General features: G+C 40.9%; 1 protein-coding gene across 2 annotated transcripts in view; it reads left to right on the top strand.

Annotated features, from left to right (window-relative positions):
* Positions 1-1,449: 1,449 nt before the first annotated feature.
* Positions 1,450-24,887, top strand: part of prex1 (phosphatidylinositol-3,4,5-trisphosphate-dependent Rac exchange factor 1) — a 79,161-nt gene continuing 55,723 nt past the window's right edge. For both annotated transcript variants that reach the window (XM_072366178.1, XM_072366179.1), the window contains exons 1-3: positions 1,450-1,840; positions 19,440-19,505; positions 19,691-19,813. In XM_072366178.1, coding sequence (XP_072222279.1) covers positions 1,697-1,840; positions 19,440-19,505; positions 19,691-19,813 — 333 coding nt within the window. In that variant the 5' untranslated portion in view covers positions 1,450-1,696. The remainder of the gene's footprint in view (positions 1,841-19,439; positions 19,506-19,690; positions 19,814-24,887) is intronic.

Here is a 24,887-nt window from a genome sequence, read left to right on the forward strand (position 1 = left end):
GGTTCAATTAAACATAAAGATGAAAAAAAAAAAATCCATCAACATTGATGAGAGGATGTCAGATGAAGGACCAGAGGAGATTGGAGTCATTACATCTACAGTATATGTACATATGTTTCTAATTCTTTCAGTTGAAAAGAGGTTTGGTGATGCTGAGGTCATTTTTAAGGACAATAAAACATCTTGCCACAAAATCCAGAGGATTTAAACTTTTGTTAAGGAAAGACATATCAACTAATTGACTGAAAGACCAGCAAAGAGTTTAGATTCAAATCTGAATGAAAGATTATGGTGGAAAGTGAGATAAATGATCTATGACAAGACTCCGTCCTGCAAAACAGATCCGTCAACTGAAGACAAAAAAGTTGGAAACCCATTTCATAAGAAATATAGTTTTTCAACAGTGAAGTCCATGGCACAAAGCATTCAAGCTGTTATAAAAGCTAGATGATCTGCAGCATGGTAGCATTTTTATTCTTTTGTTCATAATTCCATATTTTTTTAATCATGATGGAGCGATGAAACATTCCCACTGATTAAAGCGATTTTCTTTGAGGTATGTTGTACAAAGCCAAACTACTTAGCTGTAAATTATTCATTTGTTCTAATTCTAATATCTCTCAAGTGTGATGATTCCATAATTTTGCTAAGGGTTGTGGGTATCACTGCCAGTTTAAACTACAAAGTAAGACGGTTTCTTGGCCTAACTTGCACTTTTGTCAGTACCCGACAGAGGGCGCTTTCCTCAAATATTTGCTATGTTTTGAGGGAACCTGATGTGGATGGAAGGGGCCTGAATTAAACACAATTATATATTTTAAACATTTGACAACTCTCGAAATCTGCGGTGCATTATTATTTTTTCACAATAAAAAAAACTCACACAAAAAGACATATTTGTGACAAATTACGTGTAGTTTTGTCTTACCTTGTTAGCATATATGTAATTCGACTAAAAAAGGGAAATTGCTAACGTTTGAAATGCTGTCTAACTACCACCTTGTTTTTTTTGTTTGTTTGTTTAGGAGTAGTCTAAAGGATGTTTGTTCAATTATAAGTTATTTCCTTTATTTCAATCTTCCTAAAAGTAACTCAAATGTATCTTGACGGGGTGCTTTTTGTCAAAACAATTCTCAGTTCAGCATCAAATTCTGTTGCTTTCTTTTTCTATTACATGTCCAAACACTTTTATGCACACAGTAGCTCGTGTCTGTTCGCTGATTTGGCCCCATGGTGAGCTGATTCCATTTATTTAGGACTGTTATGGTCGCACATCTTTCTAGCTGGATTGCAGCTACTCAACAGTGTAAATTTACTTTACATTGTGTGACTCCTGTAAAACACTCCGTTTATAAATGCAAGCGAAGATGTGGGGTGCAGTTGTTTGCTTGTGTTCGGAGCAGAAGTGAGCTGGTTCCTCCTCCTCCTCCTCTGCCATCTCTCCTCTCTGCAGCCTTGCTCGCTCTCAGCTGGTGCAGACCACACCACCGGGGCTCTCCTGCTTGTTCTTTGGTACTTTTGGTGAACTTTGTCTCCAGTGCGAGTGGTGCGTCGCGCATCCCTAGTTGGCAAGGTTTAAGAAAACTCGCGTCCGGAAGATGGACTGAATTGACCGCCCAGCAAAGAGAGTGGATACTCAGGGAAAAATAAGCGTGTTTCTTGAGAGTGCGACCTTTCTGCGGGTAGAGTTACCATCATGGAAGAGGACGACGGGCATCCGGAGAACGGTATCCACGCCGCGAAAGACTCGGACCGACAGCAGCGGCTCAGGCTTTGCGTTTTAAATGAAATACTCAACACCGAAAGGGATTATGTCCGGACTTTGCTTTTCCTGCAGTCGGTAAGTTTGACAACACCGCTCACGTTGGTCGCTGGTGCGCTCTCTCTCCTACACGGACATAACATTTCACCAAATTGCACACAGTTTGGTTTGTGTATCTTAAACGCTGTCTTTTGACATGACATAAACTGATCAGATGAAGTGGCTGCAAGTAAAAATAGAAACAATATTTTTTACTTGATGTTGCGGGTCAGTGGGATATGATGACAAAACCGCGAGCGATATGTTTTGGATTTGGCATGACTTTGCGTCCACGCGGACAGCTTCAGTAGTTTGGATTTTAACTTGAAACCGCGAGTTTTTGACACACATCGCAGCTTCTGTCTGGCTTCTTCACCCAGACTGACTGACACCTCTGCTTTGGGAAGCATAGCCATGCCTTTGTCTAACTTAATGGATCTAAGACTGAGGTTATCAGACATTCAGGTCATTTCAGAAACCTTTAACTTGGTACGTTTGTTGAGTCGTGCATGGGGTGTATCACATGGCCATGAATGCGGGGTTGGGGGGGCGGGGGGGGGGGGGGGGGGGGGGGTAATTCACACCTCCCTTTTGTGTGTTAAAGCCCAGGCTTTTAAATGCTCCAAGGTGACATCAGTTCACACAGTCTTTGCAGATAAATAGATATTCATGAGCATTCAACTGCACCCCGCCTTCCAGACAGAGATAAGAAACCGTCAGTTTGCTATTCATTCTTGTTTGAGCTGCCTGGCGAATGAACGTCCCGGTAATTTTACAGGCGCCTATCAGCCATCAAACTGCCAGCATAAGTGGCCTCCCACCTGCAGGTGCCTATTCAATTTGTCACTTTCTCCTGTCATTTTTTTTTGTTGCGCTTCCCCCTCCCCTCGCCCTGCCTTGTCATCTCTGGTACTTGTTCAGTGCAGGTGGCTCCTGCCTCCAACTGTGACCAAAATCTGTGTGTGGTCATCTCCAACCTCACCCACTGAATATGACAGCATAACACAAGCTCTTTTTTTCTAATACAGCATTGATTGCTGATGGGAAATTCCCTCCTTTGTTGCCCTCTGCACAAAAAGGTCATAGGTCAGCTGCAAAACCTCACCCTCAAGCATAGGGATTTAGGCTATTCTGTTACTGCTTTGGCAGCTTGCTGAGCTGAAGACAAACAGTGAATGTTATCATTCTTACCTGCGATAAGAGGCTGTTTCTTATTAACATTCTGATGATTCTTCGCACTTTCCTGTTTTCAACCTCTGACAAATATTTGTTTAACATAGTGTTGGTTCCCCCTTTCCTCTGTGCTGTCACATGTGAAGGAACTTCCCCAAATTTTGTGGAAAAAAAAAAAGATATACTTCTGAACAGACAGCTCACTGTTGCATAGTGTCACGCGTGAGTGATGCATGACATTCTTGACATTATACCCACATAGTGTAACTTCAGTACGATCCAGTGGATTTAGATTTTACAGTTGTGGAATTAAATCGTCTTTAGCCTTTGGATAGCAAGCCCCATGGCGCTGCTTCCTTTCTCGGTTACACAAGAGTCAGTCAAGGCTTATCTTCTGTTGCAAGACAGACCAGGCAGCAAAGGGACATGCTTTGACCTCCTCCCCCCCCCAAAAAAAATCCTGTTCTGGCATAATGTTGAAGGCCAAAAGATTTATCGGTGAAGTCTGGGTGGTTTTTCTTGTGAACATCAGAAATCTGTCAGTGCTGGTGTCCTAAACTCTGCTCCTCTCTAACATCACATTAACTGGTGTCTTTTGATTTAAGCTTTCCAGTTTGAATAGATGAACAAGTATTATGGTCAAGCTTAAGGGATATTCTGTTATCCCCCAAATAGTTGCATTGAATGCTATTTATGTCAAATGTGTTGTCCATATTCTTCCCAGTCATTATAAGTCAACAGATTTTTTTTGTCTGCTGGATAGAAAGAACATGTCGGTTATTCACCACTCACTGCATGCTGTAAAAACTGACCGGTTGAACAGGTGTCTCTGTATGTTGGAATGCGTATGATAAGCCTTATTTGTAGCCATCTTTATGTTTTGGTAAATACATGACTGTTTCGAGAAGCTGCTCTCTGCTAATGTGATGTTGTCCATGAATAGTCCACCTGGGGAGTGTTTTGGCATTGGGGTTTACACTGGTAAGTAGTACATGGACAGTCAAAGCAAAACTAGAAAGAAAAAAAAAACATCAGTCCCTACCACCAATGCTGCCAATCCTTTGCAAATCCCCCCCCTTATGTTCTCTGTCTAGGGTCCAGCTGAGCCTGCTCCCTTTCCCTCTGTGGGAGCCAGGGCTTTGTCACCATGCAGCTTACTGTGGTGTTGATAAGGGAAGTCTGGCTGTGGGAGCTCACAGCATATGGTTTCAGTAAAGATAAAGTATGGTTCAGGATGGGGGTGAACGAGGTGGGGATGCGTAGTTCCACACAGTGACGGGGGATGAAAAGCGAGTAACTCGCGAAAGCACCGAATCGTCACCATCAGTCAGACAACACCCCCCACTTCTCTGAATGAGTAAAAAGGCCCACTTAAAATGTCTGCTAAATTTCTGCTTTTTCAGTCTCTTTTGGATGCACACTGGGGCAGGAGTAGAAAGAATGTGGGAACCAGACAGAGGTTTATACCCAAGTCATGAAAAGTGAACTGACAGGGACTGCAGTGGAAAAGCTTTCGAGTCTACTGATACCATTTCCCTCTCCTTTATGTTGAATGCCAGTGCAGTCTGTAAAATCTGATCATGTGGAACTAACACAATGAGGTGACCAAGAGATTTTCTGCTGTCAGCTTCCACTGCAACCACTCTGAAGTAATCTGAGCATGGCGTCCTGGTTATGTGTAACTTTCTACCTCCACTTAGACATGTTTTGCAAATGAATGTTTTTCTTGCAGAGCTCCATAACTATGTAGCCACCTGATGGTTTTCTTAGATCTCAATGTATTTTCATTATACCCATGTCACAACTTGAACAGTAGCTTGATGTCGACTGCCCTATTCCTCTCGGTTGCCTCATCACTGGTTTGCTTTCCACCTCCCTTTGTGATTCTCCACAACCTCCTGAACTTATACCCCTGCGCAGCAATACCGCGCAATCAGAACGATAGCAATGATACACAAAAGAGATGGTTATCCGGCTTTGGCATCTCAGCTGTTCTACATGTCTCTCATCCCCTGGCAATTACCAGCGCCAACAAGCTCATCCAGAGAGCTAGAGGAACGCATGTAGGGATGGTGGGAGGACAAGAGGTGAGAAGGGGGTTGGGAGTGTGAAAAGAGGGACGAAAGGATTAATTTTGCTCAGTGTTATTGCAAATCTCTACATCTATTCACTCTTTGGAGTGAAAGTTGTTTCATTTAAACAAGCTGAGATTTTGATGATAACTGCGCTCTTTGTTGTGACACGCTCCCCCGTTTGTGTCTGAATTGATCTCTTCTTAGTTCCATAGATTTGTGGGGATTTTCTCAAAAGGCAGTTTGTTGATTTAATCCTCGGAGCTGGATTTTCCCTGACAGTGTCCACCAGGATGTAGGCTATATATACTGGGAATATGGTCAGCGGTGTCATACCTGGTAGGCTTGAGGGATTTTCCTCCAAAACCATAAAAAAGGGGTTGTTAGCCACCTTGAAATCTTCTGGATTTTTTTTGACCACAGTGACCCATGTGTCAGTGAATCTTATCCCGCAAAGACAACAGTGGAAACGTGTGGCCAATAAATCAGTCAGCTTTTGACCTTCCCTCTTAATTCTAAGACGGGAAAGACAGAAAAGAGTTGATTGACCAGGAAGGTCTCGTCATTGCTGTGGTATAATAGGAAACATCTGGAAATCCTGCCTCCTGTGACCTCTGCTTTGGGCCACACGCAAGTGAGATTACTGTTCTAATACTGATTTATGTGAATAAATTCAATGAAGACATATATGCTAAATCTTCTTTCTCTTGTCTGCCTTTTGATGACTTTTTTTTTTATATATTTACTTGCCGTTAAGTAAGACAATACTAGCTAAGCAAACAGGATGACATGTGTACAGGTGTGCATACAAACACACAACCCGTTATCTGACTGATGCCAAGGAAGACATGCAGGAAGTCAACACTGAGCTTCCTCTACGAGCTTGAGCTTGCGTCTTGTGCCTCTTTCCTTTCTTATTCTTTTTTCTCTTCTACCTCTCCTGCCCTCCCCACTCTGTGGGAAAGACCAGCATCAAATTTCTCTTGACTGGGCAGTATAAATAGCTTAAGATTCTGACTCTCATCTTTGCCACAACGCTGGTGGTTTCAGCTCACTGCAGCCCCAACCGCGCTGAAGTCATGCAAACAGAGACGCATATAGCAAGAGTGAGGTGAGGGACACATCCTGTGAAGTTTTAACAGCAGGTAGAACAGTTTTTGTGGGAGACTGCTGCGGCTTTGTGAGGCGTTTTATTATTATTGGGCTTTAAACTCGGCTCACTCAGACTTGGGATAGGGGACACAGAATCTGATCATGTATCATTTAACTTGCGGCCTAAACTTTTAAATGACTGAAAGACATTTGAATTCACTAAAAGAAGGGAACTGAACAGTTTGGTTGCAAATCCTACCTTCCCATAACTCTGGACAGTTGGTACCTTGCAGTGAAGGCACTGGGCCAGTATAAGTCATTACAGTGCAGTGGGGGTAATTGTCAGTTTCCAACTTAATCTTTGTGCTTTTTATAGTCATGTGTGTTGATAAGCCATTTCTTTAAGGGATAAGACTGCTGTAGGAATTTTAAGAATTCAAGTTAACAAGTCTGAACCACTGTAACACCCAAAGGCATGATGTAAAAAAGAAAAGGAGGGGGGGCTTCACCCTCCCTCATCAAAAGGCGTTTGCAGATTCTTACAGTCATGAATTAGCATCGAAGAAATGGAATCTTACATGAGCAGCTACTGGTGAGAGTGCCTATTTTTCAGTCGCAATGAATCATGCGGTTTGAAGAAGTGACTCTGGGATATCTGAGCTGCGCAAATGTAAGAAAGAAATAAAGCAGATCAGTCCGTATCGAGCATCGGATAATATAAAATCAAGAACCCAGATTCAGATGTACTGTTTGGGGCACTATGCTGAATTTGATTGGAGCACGCAAGAAAATGTGTGTGTGAAAAACTCTGGGAAGTGTTTTTCAGCAGGCTGATATATGATACAGTGGTTGACCTGGCCTGAATTGTAAAAGCAAGGCAACATGAGATCTCAGATGTCCCCTTGGAGATCATGGCCTGGACAAAGTTGGGACAAGTACTTTCGTCTTACAAACAGGCTGCAGTTGCAGCTCAGCGTGGTGAATGGATGGATATATACAGAATGACTTGGCACAGACTCTCTTAAGAGAACTTTGGATTTGGTTTATGAACTGAGGCAGCCGGCTTACAATGTTTGTTTGCTTTCTCAAATACAACCAGATGTGTGTGTTGTCTTTCAAAGCTGAAAGGCCATTTGCCCAACAGAAAGATGCTGGACTACTGAACAACCATAGAGCAGCTTTATGCTCTTATTGTTATGTACCGAGCTACAGAAATAGTTCTATACATGTCTGATGACAAAGCTGAAATGGATTTGAAAATGTGTCTCGTACTTTATATTCTAGCATCTCTGTTTCCTCTGAAAGACTGGGCACAGTGTGTCTTAAGAGGCTTTGGATGCCACCCTGATCTTGGTCAGAGCAGCTACTGCACCAGGCTTGTGCTATATCATAAAAGAAAAATCCTGCACGTCTTGCATGGGATATAAATAGTTGTGCACGATGAGGTATAGATATTTTTCCTTTGTTTTCCTCTCCATACACACTCAAAAATACCTCAAAGATTACTTAAAAAAAAACAAATATTTAATCTTTCATGTGCTAGATCCAGAAATCCCTTGCACTAACAGTCAAGTGGTTAACCTCTTGGGCGTTGTTGCTAAAGAGCCTATATTTTGCCATTGTGTTGGCATTTTTACTTACTAACACGGCATTATTAACTGATTGAGTCATATAAGCTTGAGCTGTTACTGCAAGGATTTTGTTCTCACATGCTGATAAGAAACCCTGTAAGAGATTGTTCTACATTTTGATGTGTCAAACCTCCACAGCTGCAAGACTGTTCACCAGATAGATGGCTCACTGAAAAAACTAGAAGTGAATGGAGCCTTGTTTATATGCTGCTGTTAACACAACTGTTGTGCTTTTGTCATGTGAATGCATCTGATTCACAATAAGTCCCCCGCTCTTTTATCTCTCTGCTGTCCATTTTGCTTGGAGAGAGTTTGATTATTTGTGAGTCAAAGCTATTTTGGAAACATCATGTCTTCAAGTGGAAACTAAAACCACTGCTGGTTGCAATAGAGGCTGCCACAATGCGAGGCTGAGATCGAATTTAGGTCAGTTGCACAAGTGTTTTCAGGGCTATAAAGATTTTTTTTTTCCACACGGCTTTAACCAGGTGTCCATTAAATACTGTTCTCTGTCATACTGGTAAATACTGTTTAGACCAAACCAATGGATGATCTCTATTATCCTCCCACCTGGTTTGCCAAATGACCATCATTGTGAAGTGTTAGGCACTAATTTGTTTCTTTGCCACCATTTCATCTCCTCCGTATCTGTGCAGACTGTTTATGTCTGCCTAGCTGAATGTCAAGTGTGGCATTCTTGGTAAAGTTATATAGATTAAAGCAAAATCTGAAAAGTTTTCTTGGTATTGTTGGTATCTAAAAATGATTGTAGATGTGCTACCTCTGGTCCTGTGTCTCTTTGAGGCTTACAAAACTCTGATGGCTCACTCAGCACACCATATTCACCACACTGTGGTGCAGTCTGTGATCACTACGTCTGTCGTCTCCAAAATACGTGCGTCCAAACGTCCAGATGGCCTCTGCAATCTGGTCCATAATGTTATCTGCAGATCACCACATGTCACCTGTCAACAGGGAAGCCATGTAGAAAAAGGAGTTGCAGGCAAACCTTCGTTGAATGCTCCCCATGAAGACAATATGTCCTTACAGAAGTGATGAATATAAATAGCTTTTAATAGATTTACAGGCTGTAGCAGATTTGCAAGTCGTAATTGCTGGCATTTAAAAATACATATCTTAAAATAAAGGCTTCCGTTTGTTGTTTTATATTTGTAATGAGCACTGCAGAATTTACAAGTGATTCTGTAATTGTGTGGCAGAACTTGCCAAACATCCCGACAACGTGAGAATAAAAAATTATTCCGTAAAATTACGAATTTATCATGTTTTAGTGCCAACTTGGTGACAAAACCAGACAATCCGAGAAACCGTAACTAAACTGTGGCCATAGTAACACCTTTTGGAAGTAGAATTTTGATGGCCAAACAAGACTCTGTATCAAATTCAGATTTTTGTCAGTGATAATTTGTAGTTCCCATATTCCTAATGTCTGCCATCTATTCATTAATGCAGCAGAGCTGATGTGGGCTTGGTAAGTAGGCAGCCTCAGACAGGAAGTCTGGTCCAGTGCTGTCTGTCCATCCTCTGTCGTCTCTTCCCCCTGTCGTGTTTAGTTTCCGCCCATGTGAGCAACTCAAAGAGCCCTGAAGTTTAAAGTCCTTCAAAGCGGAAGTGAGTGTGATGAGAAGAGAAAAAAAAAAGACTGGCCAAGGCTCAAAGAAGACTTTGTGTTTTGGTGATTGGCTCTGCCAAAAAGAGTTTCTCTTGGAAGACAGCAAGAGACTGGCTGGTGGGTGAAAGGGGAGCTGAGGGAGGTTTTGGGGAGAGATGTGAATTACAGCTTTAGAGAGAAAGAAGTCTGCTAAAGTTTGCTGGGGTCCCTTATTGTGGCAATGCCATGGGCCTTTCTCTGGCACTGCTGCACTCAGGCTACACGGAAGGGATTTCTTCATTTATTTCTTCAATTTCATGCCATGTCGACCCCTTAATGGCCCCACTCCCTCTCCAAAAACTACCCTGTCTCCTTTTGTGGCTGGTCACCCCAATCCTCTCTCTTGAAAGTGAGACGCTTAATGGGTCATTGTTCTTAGTATGTTGTTGTTTTCTTTTGGTTGAGGAGGGGTAGAGAGTTTAAGGCTGGTGACCTGAGAACTTGCATAGAAAAGTCCTGGATCTGTGGATCTGGGATTCTGTTTGAGGTTTGTTTCAGTAGGTGTGGGAACCGCAGCAAATTGAAAAGGGGCTCTCAGGGTCTGCTGGAAAAACCTTGACAAGTGTTAGAGCTTGCTCTTGATATACAGGGTCTCTTGTGAGATATCTGAATTGAGTGAGATGGGCCAGCATTGTTGCTGAATGCTGATGTAGCCTTGGGGCAAAAAGAAAAGACTGGCTAGAGTTTGTTCCCATTAACACGGTCTTTGCTGTCATTGTGGAGAGGCTACTAGAATTAGATTAATCTGTTTGTAAAGAAGACCAATAAAGTTTGATATGTATGCTATTAATCTCTGTCCTGTTGGTCAATAAGATCTTTAGAAACAAATATTTGAAATGTAGTGTATACATGTACTTAGGATGTGATCAATTCTGGTGAACCCTAATTATCCATTCAACTTGTTTTATAATTCATGCAGCTGATACAGACTTAGAGAATTGTGACACTTTACCTTTCTGTACACCAGTCACTTTTTCAGTGTAAAGCAGTCCACGACAGAACAGCCACACCTTCAGAAATGTCATTCAAGTTGTGATCTTGTTCTCACAGGCATTCATTTTCCCATTAATCCACGTTCAATACCAGTAACCTTTGTTTAAGGTTAGCTTTGAAACTAAAGGCATCCTCTGCTACCGACCCCGAATGGCCCCTAAAAGATTCCCTACAAGCAGTGTGACACCAGCTCCAACAGCTTCAACCCTCAATGCATCCGAGTGGCACCCATGCTGCAGCTTGACCTAGTTTGACAATTATGCCTTTCCTTACTTCTCTCTAGTTATTTCTCATTGGTTTCTGCCATTGTAATTATAACTGTGCAGAGTTTCTTGCATTATGGAATCATTAGTGATGATTAAGATGAATGCTCAACGCCTAGCTTGTTTGAAGGTCAAATTAATTCACTTCTAAAGTGGACTGTATTTGTATGTAGCCCAGAGTGTAGGATTTGATTTGAAAGGGTGAAATTAATCTTGGGTCATGTAAGTTTGATTGGCTGCCTGTAGAAACTCTGTATAGATGCAGACAAGGCAGACGTGAAGGCAGCAGGCCTCCTTCTCCCTATCCAGTGGAGCGAATACTGAGCTCACACCAGCATATGGTCCATCTGTATCTTCACACCTTACTGTCTGGCTCCTCTTCGCTCTGATAAACCTCAGCATTTAGCAAATCCCCCTGCCCACGTTGACACATTCGCTGTTGGGCATATGAGATGATGCCCGAGGCCCCATTTGAGATGACTAGTTATTGTTCAACATTCATTCCACTGTGTTGGATGAGAATTGGGATATTTGCACTAGTATGGTGACAATTTCATGTGTGAATACAACTGTCACTTTGCATTTTTGTCTGTTCCTTTCAGTCTATTACCTTCCACTTGCCATGTTAGTGCCTTGGGTCACATTTAACAGCATAGTGCCACAACAGTGCAGCTGTTGTGCTGCAAAGTAAAAGTTAAAGCTACATTGTGATTTATCTCTTGACAGAGTTTGGTTCCATGATAGTACACACTGTCAAACTTTACTGCGAACACGGCTGAGTTAGTGGCCAGTCAAACATGTCATATACTTCCTTTTTACAAAAGCCACCCATCCTGTCCAGAAATGACATCTGCTGCTTTTGTGTTGAGAGGCACTGCTTCATTCTGTTGACTGTTTGTTTTCCTTCCCTGCTGAGTTGAACCACTGCCTATCTTCATGAAAAGAAACTAAATTCTTGTCATTGATTTGGGTGTCTAAAAAAAAAAAAGCATTGGCTTTTGTTCCGTGTGATTGCACTGTTTTTACTTCCTGTTTGCAAGCCACGCTAACAGAGGCAGGTGTGCGTGCGCACTTCTGCTGTTGCAGCACTGGACTTTTTGACATGTCCTCAGCTATTCTTGCACACAAATTGTTGCATTTAAGAGAACTTTAAGTGGCATGTTTTCCTGCTTTTTACGTAGTTGGGTGACAGTGACGGCTGCTTGTGCATGCAGTGTGGATAGAATCTGTGAATACACTGTGCAACATGCAGCCAAGACAAAACTGCATGCTATCTGTGCAGTTTCTTTAATAAAGCTCTCCATTGGTGCCTTGGTTGTCCTTGCTTCTTGCATGACACTGTGACCAGTCATGCTAGACTGTCTAAATGCAGATGCATCTTCAAGTAAATTTTACAGCACATACATAAACCACATCAGTGAGTTGCATTGTGTTTGCAATCATTTGCCCTGTAAAATGTCCTGGTGGAAGTGCCACTGTCCTACTTTTATGTGAACTGTTGAGTGATTTTCTAAACTGCACTCTATTTTGGCTGGACATTTCACACCTTGTAAACTAAACTACTGAACAACTTTTCTTGGGTCAAGGAAAATCTCCTATTGATTCAAGTGTGAAAACACCCTTTTTCAACAGTTTAGAAGTAAAGAGGAAGGGTTTTGGGGGTTATGAAAAGGCTAACAAAAAGCTAGCGTGCGACAGGGCCAACAGCCTTGTTTCTGGGAACTTATGTAGAACTGCCTCCTGCGGTTTATGCAAGATAAGTCAATCTACCAATTTAAGACCATGGTCTTGAAGTTTGTATTTTTTATAATGACTAATTAATTTAAACATGTTCTTGACTGTGTGAATCATGAAATCTAGATATAAATGTCATGCCTGTTACACTGTGGCACTATTACCATGACTGTCAGATCCTTATACAATATCAAACCTGGTCATCTTAGTTATGGTTGACATTTTGCTAATACCTGTTATTTGCTGCTGGATTTAATGTCTCTGTAGTTACCTGCTTTGTCGACATGTATGCGTTTGGAGTGTACTGGCTTACTAGAGCCAATAAGGTGACCGCCATGTTTAAAAATGATTAATTAACAGGAACAACTTGAAGGAGAAACTGAAACATGCTGCAGTGTTTGCTCAACTGATGGCCAGTCATATGAGAAAAACAATTTGCATAGTTCAAAATCATATGACTTCACCCATTGACTGTTTCAGGAATAATCTCATGAAACAACTGGAATGTAGAGCATAACATTTATTTTTTATATTTTTATGGTCACGTTAAGCCAGAGGATGAGGATGTTGGATTTTCCTGGGTTTACCATACTAAATAATCAATGTTGTAATTGTGTTTTTGTATTGTAGTTGGCAGCTGTTTTGTGGTCTAACAATGAGCTTCATGGTTTTGTTACTTGTCTTCGATGGGATTGCATCATGAGCAGTTTCCCCTGCCTGCCATCCTTATGTCAAGAGACCATTATGTGCAATATCTTTGTTGTACTTCACGCTGCAGCTGAGCCCTATCTGAGCCTGTCTAACTCATTATTATGTGTTCTTGGGTATCAAAAAATGCATTTGTGTCCCATCTGACCAACTATTATTATCACATTGATTGATGTCATTACTATTTTTAGGTACTGGAGGATAACGAGGCATCTCACAGTTGCATTGTGTGCAACAGAAAATGAAAGGCTATGATATACAGGAGTGTTCCCAAAAATGTTTGAACGCAGATTAAAATGTAAATGAAAACAAAACAGTTATTATCATTTAGACCCAATATTTGATTAAACAGAAAACACCGACAAAATACCGTATTAGATGTTAGAAACTGATGCGAGTAGTATGTTTAAAAAACACAGGGATGGGGCACCATAAGGCTGACAGAGCTTTGAAATGTAATTAACTCTGAAAAGTCTTTGATAGATAAAAAGGTGAATAGTTAATCACTGCGTCAAAGTCTGCACAGGCAAATTGTTTAACAGTTTGATAATAGCTCATAGAATAATTAAAAGTGTCCAGAAAATATTCTCTGCGTTAGGAACTAGGCCCAAAACCAACACGCAGTGGCAAAAGATCTGCTTTAAAACAAACACTACTTTGCAGTTGGAATCTCTATACTGGTGCAGGAACACAGAAAACAAGGAAAACAAGAGATCAAGAGAACAAATCAGCTTGAGAGACTGCTTAAATTACTAAAGTTGGATGAAAAACTCTCCAAAGCTTTATTACTACCTTGAAATAGTGGTGAACCATCACTCTTATGGCAGCAATGTGGTCAGAAGGAAATCTTGAATGATTGTCATAGGAGATCACTTGAAATCAAATCTAAGACAACCAACAGTCGAACTCATGACAATGTTTGATAGTGAGGGTAGGAGCATTTGCACACCTGCCATGTCAAGTATCAGGACTAAGCATCTGTGTAGCTTTAAGAAAACCATTTATCGTTAAGACCAATTTAAAATTAAAAGAAAAAAGAAAAGAAAAAAAGACTAGTTTGTGTGGAAGCATAAAGACTAAATTCTAGAAAAATGGAAAAATGTCATGTGGTCTGCGGAGTCCAGATTTACCCTGTTCTAGAGTGATGGGCACATCAGGGTAAAAAGAGCAGCAGTCGCTGATGGAATGGGGATATTCCAAGATGACACAAAATGGGAGAGAGTGGATATGGGAGCATGAGACATAATTTTCACATGTGGAATGGTCACTGAAGGATCCAGACCTTAACCCGATTGGGGAATCTTTGGACTTTGCTGGCAAAGACTTTGCGCAGTGGTCTGACTCCCCCGCCATCAACACAACATCTTCCAATAAAAACAGCTCTGAATGGAAACGAATGTGGTGGCACTGCATGTGTCACCATGCGCTAAGTGTCCTAAGTTTATTGTCAGCACATGCAGAGGCATGTGTGTGTGGCAGCATCCATGTCTCGTTTTGTTTCATGGTACGGTTAGTTTAGACATCTGTAAAAGCACCATCATTAACCAACTATAGAGACAGGCTTTGAGGCGACATGGGCTGCCATCTGTGCAGTTTTTTCTTTTCCAATGCAGGCCTTGCTTATTTCAGCAAGAGGATGCCAAGCCATGTACTCCAGGTTTTGCAACAGCATGGCTCTGCTGTGAGAGAGGCCACAGCTGGGCTTTACCCAGGTCTTTGATCCATCATTCAAAGAAAGAGTTTGCTTTAGGTAGTGGGCTTTCAAAACACAAGTATCTTTGATATCCTGTGTCTGATTCAGGTGTCGGACAACAAGAAGACAGATGTTTCCATTTGAATTAACGCAGACATAGTTCATTCGAAATGCTCTTCAGCAGTGTCTGATGCTCCTCTAAATGCGATTAAACACACTTGCTCGCTGATGACAATGTGCTGATATAAGACAAGGGGCAAAGAAGGTCATCTGAGATGGACATATGAAAGTAAACAAGGACCTTGGGCTGCATCCATCTGCCTCTCTGCATCTTGATAATGAAGTAATAATTTTAAAAAGTGCACACAGTGGGTAGAGTTACAGTGTTTTTCATGAATTATGACCGTCATGATTATTTTTTTCCTAAACCATGGCTTAGTTGCATCCCTGGAAAGGATGGGTCTTGTGTGTTTCCAAAATAATCTCAGTTCCTCTCTATACACTTGGTGTATGATTTACATTAAAGATGCAGTCATGTCTGCTTCTTTTGTTAGCAGTACAGGGAGAAGTATTGTTTCTGTTTTAGTTGTGCTTCTTGTTCACATTGCCAGTTTTAACTGGCACTGAGTTACATCTACATTCAAAGTATTAACAACCAGTTATATTCCAAGTTTCAGATTTAGGTTGGACGAAACAAATCAGGTTTCATTGTCTGTCACTTCTGCAAAAATGACTGACTTGCCTGGTATCGTGACAGGGAAGCGGGTTTCTCCGCTGGTCATTACTATAAAAGACTTAAGAAATGACTGAATATGAAAATCAGTTCTGACAGCAGTTTGCTCCGTTATGATATGTTACTTTTTCGGCACAGTGAACTGATATCCATCAGATGCCAACATCTTTCCAGTTATGCCCGCAGTACTTGATTTATTCTTTTAGAGCAGTTCACTGTTGTTGATTCTGACCACTCTTAAAGTATTGCAGTCCAGTCTGTATAGATTTAGAGTTTGAGTAAACATGGACAAGCATGGCGTGCATGCCCAGTTTATGCTCTGTACTGTCCTCTTCTCTTGCTGACTCCAGTGAGACCAGTGTATCAGTCATGATGACGAACAGAGAAAGCCTCCAATTTTCTTTCCAAATAAACCTGTGCTTTGTGATGGAACAATGAAGACAGTCATCACAACCCTGGGTGAGACCTGGACTGAAAGGATCTCTTTGTTTGTCTTTCCCACCATCCTCCCTGCTGATGCTGCTGTCAACACATCTGTGTGGCACATTTGCTTGAATCCTGTCTTAATGTTAGCTAAGATATCAATAAGAACTGTCACTGGAGTTACTTTTCTTTAAACATTTCGCTTTTGGCCTTCGTCGTCTTCATCCTCAGCCTCTTTTGCTCTCCTCCACAGCCAACCCACCCCACACTCTATGTTCTTGACTGAAGGCAACTAAGGAAAAGCCTCTTCCTGCCCCTTCCCGTTTCCTCTGCCGGAGAGCAATCTCTCACATGACTTACTCCACTCCAATGTGGATACGATACAAACTGCCATATGGGAGATTTAATTAGTATATGCCATAAGCACAACCAGCTCCCTTTCAAAACCAGTCAGAAACACGATAACTACTGCTTTCGTTTTAATACTGCTCTTAATTAGCAAGGTCGCAGCTTACTGCAAAGAGCCGTTGCTATTTATTTTGGAACTAGTGTAAAAGCTTGTAAAAAAAAAAAAAAAGAAAAAAGAATAAATTGAGACAGCCCTGCCTTAAACTACCCAGTCTTTAGAGGAAATGATAAAGTCGCTTCCTGACTGCCTGGTTAGCTGGGTTCTATCTTTAGAGCAAATGTGTGATTACAAGTGTCAGTCCTTTATTATAGACCAGTGACTTACTGTAAGTAAATCAACATGCTCGTGTTATGTGCGACTCCATAAAGCATGCACTGAGTTTCTTTAAATAACTCGAATTCACCCAGATTACCGGAAAATAAAAAGCATAAAAACTTTGGCAGGTACAATGAACAGTATTGATTACCTTGTCACAGTGCAATGTTCTTTAGGAAACCAGAACTCCTCACATGGTTCAATCTGATTGCAATCCTTTGAGTCTCAATTAGATTCAGGACAATTCTTGATTTAGTATAGATGAGTAATAAATTCAGAAATTCACTGTAAAAGCAGAAGTAAGCTTAAAGTACAAATTAAAGTGCACATATGTTTTTTGAGTTTTAATATTACGAAAGATTATGTGAACTAATACCTCTTTTAAGTATAAGAGCTACTGCACTGTTTAGTAACCTGCTGCTTAGTGTTATTAAATTTTTTTTTTAAAGAATGAACTGCAATGATGCCATTCTGTAGGACTTAACATTTATTTAGCAAGCAATACATATTACATTAATCCTATACAGATATATCTCCTCTGGAACATTGAAGAATACAAAGTGCGCCCAAACATTTGTGTTCAATGAAGACAGAACTGGTTGTAATTTTCATGGCTCTATCTACACTGATTAAACTGTCGACCATGAGAGCTGACTTTAGCAGGGTCTAACTTGCATGCCACAACCACACAGTGTAAATTCACACAGAAGCTGAAATGGCCCATGGGGAAGCTTTACCAAACGAAGGAAAATAAATTCTTCTCTGACACAGATCACAAATTAAACATTGTTGAAGAACAGTCATTGCAGCACCACTCCCTAAATCCCTGTGTGTCCTGCTACACTGAAAAAAAAGTGCAGGAATGGCTTAATGAACAACACAAAGTCACAAAAGCATTGTTATGGCTGCCAAACACAGAAGATCCAAATCCAAGCATCTGTGGAATGTACTGGAAAAAGCATGGTCCACATAGCCCCCCCACCCTCCAATGGAGCCAAACGATCTATTGCCAATGTCTTGGTGCCACAAGACACCACCATTAGATCCCATGTCCATTCCCTGATGGGTCTGAGCTGTTTTGGCACCACAAAGGTATTAAGTATTAAGCGGATGGTTTTAATGTTGTATTTTCCGCCTTAACACTGGTGACATCAAGCCACGCAGGCAGTTTGGAGTACTCTGTTCAACTGCTCTCGTGAAGGCTTTTGGGTAGAATTAGACTTTGGTTTTCTTCAAAGTCAAATATTGTTTGTGCCTGATATTGAACGTTAATGCTTCTCAGTCCTTGACTAAATAAAATAAAAAAAAGGATCCAAAATGTCTTAGTATTTGTCAAGTATATGTCAAGTCAAATTCTCAGGTATTTTCACTTCCTCATTGCTTTGAGCATACATTTCCTGCTCTAAATGGTGAAACTTAACTTTAGGATGTATTTTTGTGCCATGGACCCTAACTTCCATGCCACGTAGGTAAAAGATGCCTTTAGTCTCTTGTTTCTCTTGATCAGAAGGGCCTCTCTTACATGTCACACCCCCTTTCTTAATTTGTCCATACTTCATCTCTTATATCCACTATGCTTTTTGGCAAATATCTAAAAAGATAGCCATGAAAAACACGTCCATGTCTCAACATATGACAGGCGAACAGCAGAAATCCTCAGTAATTTGAAGATTTTCACAATCATTGTACATCCTTCATTGAACCTAGTGCTTATGGCTTTGTAACATTTGCACATGGCAAACTATCGTTTTACAGGCTTGAGGTGCTGAATGCTGGCAGACACAACAGAAGCCTGCAAGATGAAGGAGGTGTTAAGAGTATGAGTATTCATGGGTTTGTTTTGGAACACATTTCTCCTTTCTTTTCAAGACAGTATTGACATCTGGAGATGAGGCAGACAGTCAGACTGAAGCAGGTTAAGCCTGTCAGAACCCGATAGACAGAGGAATGGGGAAGATTCAATAAAAGAAACTGTTTGCAGATTCACTTCCTCACACTTCACCATTCTTTTTTTTTCCCCCAAGTCAGGATTCTGATTGGCAGCTATGAATGCACACAGACAAAACTGCTCGCATAAGCAAAGCTCAACTTGATGTGAGCCTATTATGTCCGTCTTTGGTGAAGTGGTGTGTGTAGACGCAGTGACAATGAAGTGGTGATTTCGGCGGATGTCTTACGGCTGACTGCTTGGATGATTTGGCTTCCTCTTTAAAAAGATCCATACAGTGAGCTTCAAGTGTCACAAGTTAATGTAAAAATCATTTTGTCATTTTGTCATATAGTGAAAAGCTCTGGCACCTAAGGGAGAGTAAACAACCGTGACACGTCTTTTTTGCTTCATGAAAGCCAATTATCCATGACATACATACGCGTGTCTGTTGCTAGAAGGTTTTTGGGTTTATACACATAAATGTGACATAATCTGTATGTATAGTATCAGTTTCCTCAAAACAAAGAACACATCCATGCTACATTTGAAATAATCAGTCGACAGAACCTGGACATCCACTTTCAGACAACTCATGTATGCACAGGAGATGTTCCACAATTTACTAAACCTGTCTCGCAATTTGTATTATGTGTGTGTTTTTTATATATACACACACACACACATTGTATTATGTATACACACATATTCTCATCGATCTAAATGTGTCAATCTCTTGCCTCATCAACAGTGAAACACAAATTCTGTCATTTTTCAATCTGTTTCTGTTTCCTCCGCAGGGATTTTTGCACAGAATCAGACAAACTGCAGATGACCAACAGTGTCTCTCACCTGAACATGTCAAGGTAGGGCTTACCTAAAAGACCAAGCCAGCAAGTTAATGTATCGGAAAACTCTGGAGACGCTCCGATATATAATATGTAATCCATAATGTTCTTTTCCTACAACCCTTTTCATTCTCTTCGTCCTTCCTCTCTATCTCTTCCTTCCTTTGAATCCCCTCCCTTTACATCATTCTTTTTTTATATAGATCCTGTTTTCAAATATTGAGGACATCCTGGAGTTGCACAAAGAGATGTTGTCTGCTGTGGAGGCCAGTTTGCAGCCCGATCCCCAGCCTCATCATGAACTGGGACACGTGTTCCTCCAGTTTGTAAGAGCATTACACGCACAAAAACACATAAAACAACAAGCTGTCACGCGCATTCACAAGCATGCATGTGGCAGCACTCGCATGTGTGAATGCCACTTCCATGCAGAAATACACACCAACTCTTTTCACGGGTAACGGTAACCACAGATGCAGGGAAAGCGTGTAAAGCCTGCTGTGAAAATACTCCTTAATTCTCCCTTTCTCACATGAAACACCCCTCCCATCTCCTGGACGCCCCATTCACCCACACAGCCTCACGAACCACCTCCGTTACTTTTCCTCCTTTTCAGAGCAGACCTGCATCCTGTCATACGAAAGGCTGCCACTTTGCTCCATTTTTCTTCATCAGTCTCTGCTACCATCTCCCCTTTTTTTGCCACTCCATCACTCCATAAAGAGATATCTCTCCATTCTGCAAGTCTAACACACACTACCCCACCCCACTCACCCAGCTCCCCTCAGTTTGAACTCGTATGGCCCCAGGGAACAAACAAAGAAGGGTCTGTGTCCGGGGAGGAAGAGATGGTGTGTCACTCAGCGAGGGGACAATGTTTCTGCTGGTAGCACTCAATCTCAAGCTCCTTCTCTTTCTTTCTGTTTGTCCCGATCTGATAATCTATCTTCAGTTTACTTTCACTAAGGCACAAAAATACATCAGCTTGGTATTCCACTACCAATGTGCCTCACCAACCTACAGGACAGTGTTGTAGGAGCACAGCCATAAGCAAAGTGGAATAGTTTCTTAGAGGTGGGACAACATCTCTTTTTTGCCTCTGATTTACTGTTTTATGAAACACACCAAACCTTGTTGTGATGTTATAACACAGTCGTTAACAATCTTTCTGCTACCTGCTCGTAGTAAGTAATCCCCTCTGCAGAATTGCCTCATCAAAATGTGCCTCCACACATGTACGAGCTGTCATGGTGCAAGGCCAAGTGTCAGGACAGAGAATTGATTAGAGCAGCTCAACGTGTTTTTTCCATCACTCTGTGCTCAGACTGGGAAATAAAGTGGGAAGAGTGACAGGGAGAGTTGCAGGTGCCTGGATCTCCAACTGAACCAGTTTATTATTGTTGATCTTTAAATAATTGTGAAAGAAGAAATTAGTAATAATGCCACTGTAACACTAATATAGTTGTAACCTGTAAAATACCCTTTAAATTGAATTAAATTTACCCTTTAAATCTTTTTCACATTTTGGCACTGACATTATTATTTTTTTTACTCAAGAACAAACTGATTTATTTTTGGTGGCCTCACATTCTTCTCATGAGTAAATTTTGGTGGGAAAAGATCACTCAGCCTTCATAAAAGGCTTGTTTTTGCTTTTTGGCTGTAACTCAAGAATTTAAACCTATAAATGTTACACAAACAACTACTTGTGGTAATAATGTGATAACGTGATGACATTTTGTATCCAAATCCTTTAGTCAAATTAACACAGAGAGACACTCCGTTCAAGTGGATAATTTTATGGATGTGGGTGTAGTGACCTGCTCGACACCACTCTGCCCCTCTCTTCCTCAGGGTCTGCCTCTTTTGAGATCTGTAGTACTCACTAACCCTTGGAGCATGTTATTATGATACGAGAGATCATGCGCCTGAAAGCTCAGACCGCAGACATAATGGAGGGAAAAATACTTGACAGTCAGTTTTATTCTTAAATACTTACATTTGTTGGACTGGTAGAGCATTATTTGGTCATTCAGTATCTAACTCATTATGATGTTTAATGTTAACTACAAAACAGAGAGCATGAGCCGAAGAGTTTCAACTTCCCACTTCAGAGAAAAAGCAAACGCAGAATCATCAGAAGCTGAAGCTAGGCAGAGATAAAGAGCTGGACAGGACTTATACCGGTAGTTTAGTTTTATACGGTATGTTTATCAGTATATTATTGCCAAATCCAGCCTTGGTGAAGGAAAAATGAAAAATTGTTGTCCTTCATCAAAGCCTGATACATCTTGTTTCCTTGTGCTGTAGACCTAAATGTATATACACACACACACACACACACACACACTGCAGTTTATTTTACGTTGTTGAATTTAGGGATGGGAATTGTTAAGAAGTTAGCAATTCCGGTTCCATAATCGATATCGCTTATCGATTCGGTTCCTTATCGGTTCTCTAATCGAATCTCATCCAGTTATATAAAGTACAAATGGCTTTGGTTGCAGTAATTTCAAGTATGCACCAACATTTTGGCAAAAGTGACCCCCCCCCCCCCCCCCAACAATCGGTTCTCGATTCCCATATCTAGTTGAATTGGTCCTTGTATCTTTTTCATTTCTATTTTTTTGTTTGCACTCATTAATATATTTATAGATTTGATGTCTTTGTGTCTCATAAAATGTGCCCGTGTGTTTTTGTTTTCTTTCAATGAGGTATTGCGCTTCCCACACAGCACCTTTGTTCCTGTGTATCCATTACACTTCCCTCACAAACACATGACCTTTGTCTCCTTCAGCGCTGACACTTCTCAGCCAATCAGTTGGCCCCGTCTGGCGCCCTCCAGCCATGGCCCTTGACCTCAACCAGAGGTCAACACCATGACTGGGATTTGATTAACCTTCCGCATTGTTCCGTAAGACTGTCTGCCAGTCAGAGTTAGGGAAGAAAACAGGGAAGATTCATTGCTATTCAAAGTCAGATGTTTCCAAGGTGGTTTTAGAAGCTGAACATGTCAATAGTAATATTTTTTTATTTTCATTTGTTTAATTTAGAGGGAAAATAAAACTGAACTTTTGTATGTCATCTTAATCATGATACGGAACATTGCTCCTTCTGTTGTTGATGTGACAAAATAGGTTTTTCCACTTTTAACCAAATAATATGTCTCTTGGCAAAAAAGCTGAATGGGCCTCTTTCCTTCTAAATGTGCATATACTGATAGTTGAAGGCCTGGTTTTAAAGCTTGAGATGCACTCAAAATTACATTAATCTGCAAAGGTGAAGAAGTGACTCAATATCAAGGAACATCAAAATTAAATGTATTTTAGTATATGAATATACAGCCACTGTGCCAGAGGCAACACTCAAGTAATTATGCATTTTCTGAAATCTCTGAGCCACACCCATTATGCTTTGACTTGATGTGATTCTTGGTTTGTGATACCATCCAAGTCTTAGGAACAACATTCCAATGTTGTAGAATTCAAATAAAGAGTTATGTTTATCAAAGGAACAAGCAAAGTCTTTGAGCTATTCTGGGCACAACTGATGTCTTTCAGAGCAGTCCAGATGTTTAGAATGAATTCTGCAGAAATGAAAGCATCCCTTTTTGGCCATAGTTAGACTTGCAAGCTACCTTAAAGGTGTCCAAATGACTATGTAGCTGTTGTCACCCATGGAAAGGAAATACCTTGGCGCATGGGCTTTATAAGTAAACATAGTTGCAAACAGGCTTGTCGTTTTTTGTGAGCAGAGGGGTCCAGTTGCAGATGGTGATTAAGAGGTGAAATGGTTAGCCACTAAACATATCCAGGAAGATTATAAGTTCAAAGTAATACACAGTGCCTACATTTAGATGTCCAATAACACTCCTGTTAGAGTCAGTTAGCTTTTGTATGTTTTACAATAACATTGAACAGTTTAGTTCAGGTACAAGGAACCTCAAAAGGTTTTGTGGAATACTGTGACATGTTTCCAAGCATCAGTATCCCAGATGGTAGTGTTCTGTTTATTGCTAGTTTTTCCTACTGGTGCATGTCTGTTTTGCTAAATAACTGGGGAAAGCAGACAGGCAGAACACGTGTTATGTTTACCTTAGTGGTGTAATGAATAGCAGCTTATTGGAGAGAATGTTTAAATGTCATCAGTCTGGCTAGAGCATATCTTTAAAAGGACTAGGTTGGTGTTTTTTTTGTTTTTTTTTAATGTTTTACACCCTCCAAATTATGAAGTTTATTTCCAACACCGTCATCATAAAGCTTTCCATGAAGTTTAGGAGTATCTTTTAGTAAAAGAAAACACAGACTTGCTTCACAATGCAAAATTTGCATGGGATGCCATGTACTTTTGGAACATTTTGCACACTGCTGCAGACAAACACTCAGCACTACATCTGTTGTTGTCTTTATTATCATCTTACTAACGCCTGTGTAGAAAGTCTTAATGAATAGTATCAAAATTGCCTGGCTTAGAATAGATAAGCAGAGCACCAGTTTACTGTTCGATCTATATAACCAGATCTTTTCTTGCTTTGCTCTTGCTCTTACACTTTTACATACATGTGGACAAAAAAAGCAAACTGACCCCCCTCGCTGTGTATTGTATTCATCTAACTCGAGTGTACTGGGGTTTCACACCATATGCCAGGCCAGCTGCTGATCCCAGAGGTAGTTGGGTCTGGAATCCCCTGCCAAATCGTGGTTTGGGGTGTATTTCTGTTCCTGCCTGTGTGGTAAACACTGCCCACAAGTACAGAAGATTTTCAGCTCCTTTCTGTCAAGGTAGTGGGATTAAGTGGAGGTGTTAAAAAAAACATGTTAACTTTGTTTGACTTCTATCATCACTACTGGGACTCCCTGTTAAACAGAACGCGCACTAAGCAGGGACACACTGATTGAAGTCAAGGCTGTTTGTGTGTATGCATCGGTATTTTGCACGTCTGTGCTCATCCAGGATGCTGAAACAGCAACCATTTAAAGATGTTTCACTTTATAGAACCCACAAAAGTATTAACTTGAATGAAATTTGTCCATCCAGGGTCAAAACCTTGAGGAAGTAACCTTTCAGTTGAGGTTGAAAGCAGTGGCCAAGCACCTGCAGTTTCAGATTTCACTTTTTGGGCTGTTTCAAATTACAGTTACAGTGTCTAAACTTCAAGAAAAGACTCCACCACGCACATGGTTTCACATCTCAGTAGCTCCCCATCATTAAGAAAACACAATAGGTTTCAGTAAAATGCAGGATGTACAGTCAGCTTCAGCTGTGATAGTGTGTGTACATTATCGTCTACAACATGTTACATTAATATGCATTTCAAGCTTCACAGGCTCAGGTGTATTTCATATTATAATGCGACCTAAATACCTGCTTCACAAAAGCTGTGCTTTTATGTGATGCTGT

Source organism: Leuresthes tenuis, unplaced genomic scaffold, assembly GCF_036924035.1.
Source record: "Leuresthes tenuis unplaced genomic scaffold, fLeuTen1.0.hap1 SCAF_16, whole genome shotgun sequence".
Taxonomy (NCBI): Eukaryota; Metazoa; Chordata; class Actinopteri; order Atheriniformes; family Atherinopsidae; genus Leuresthes; species Leuresthes tenuis.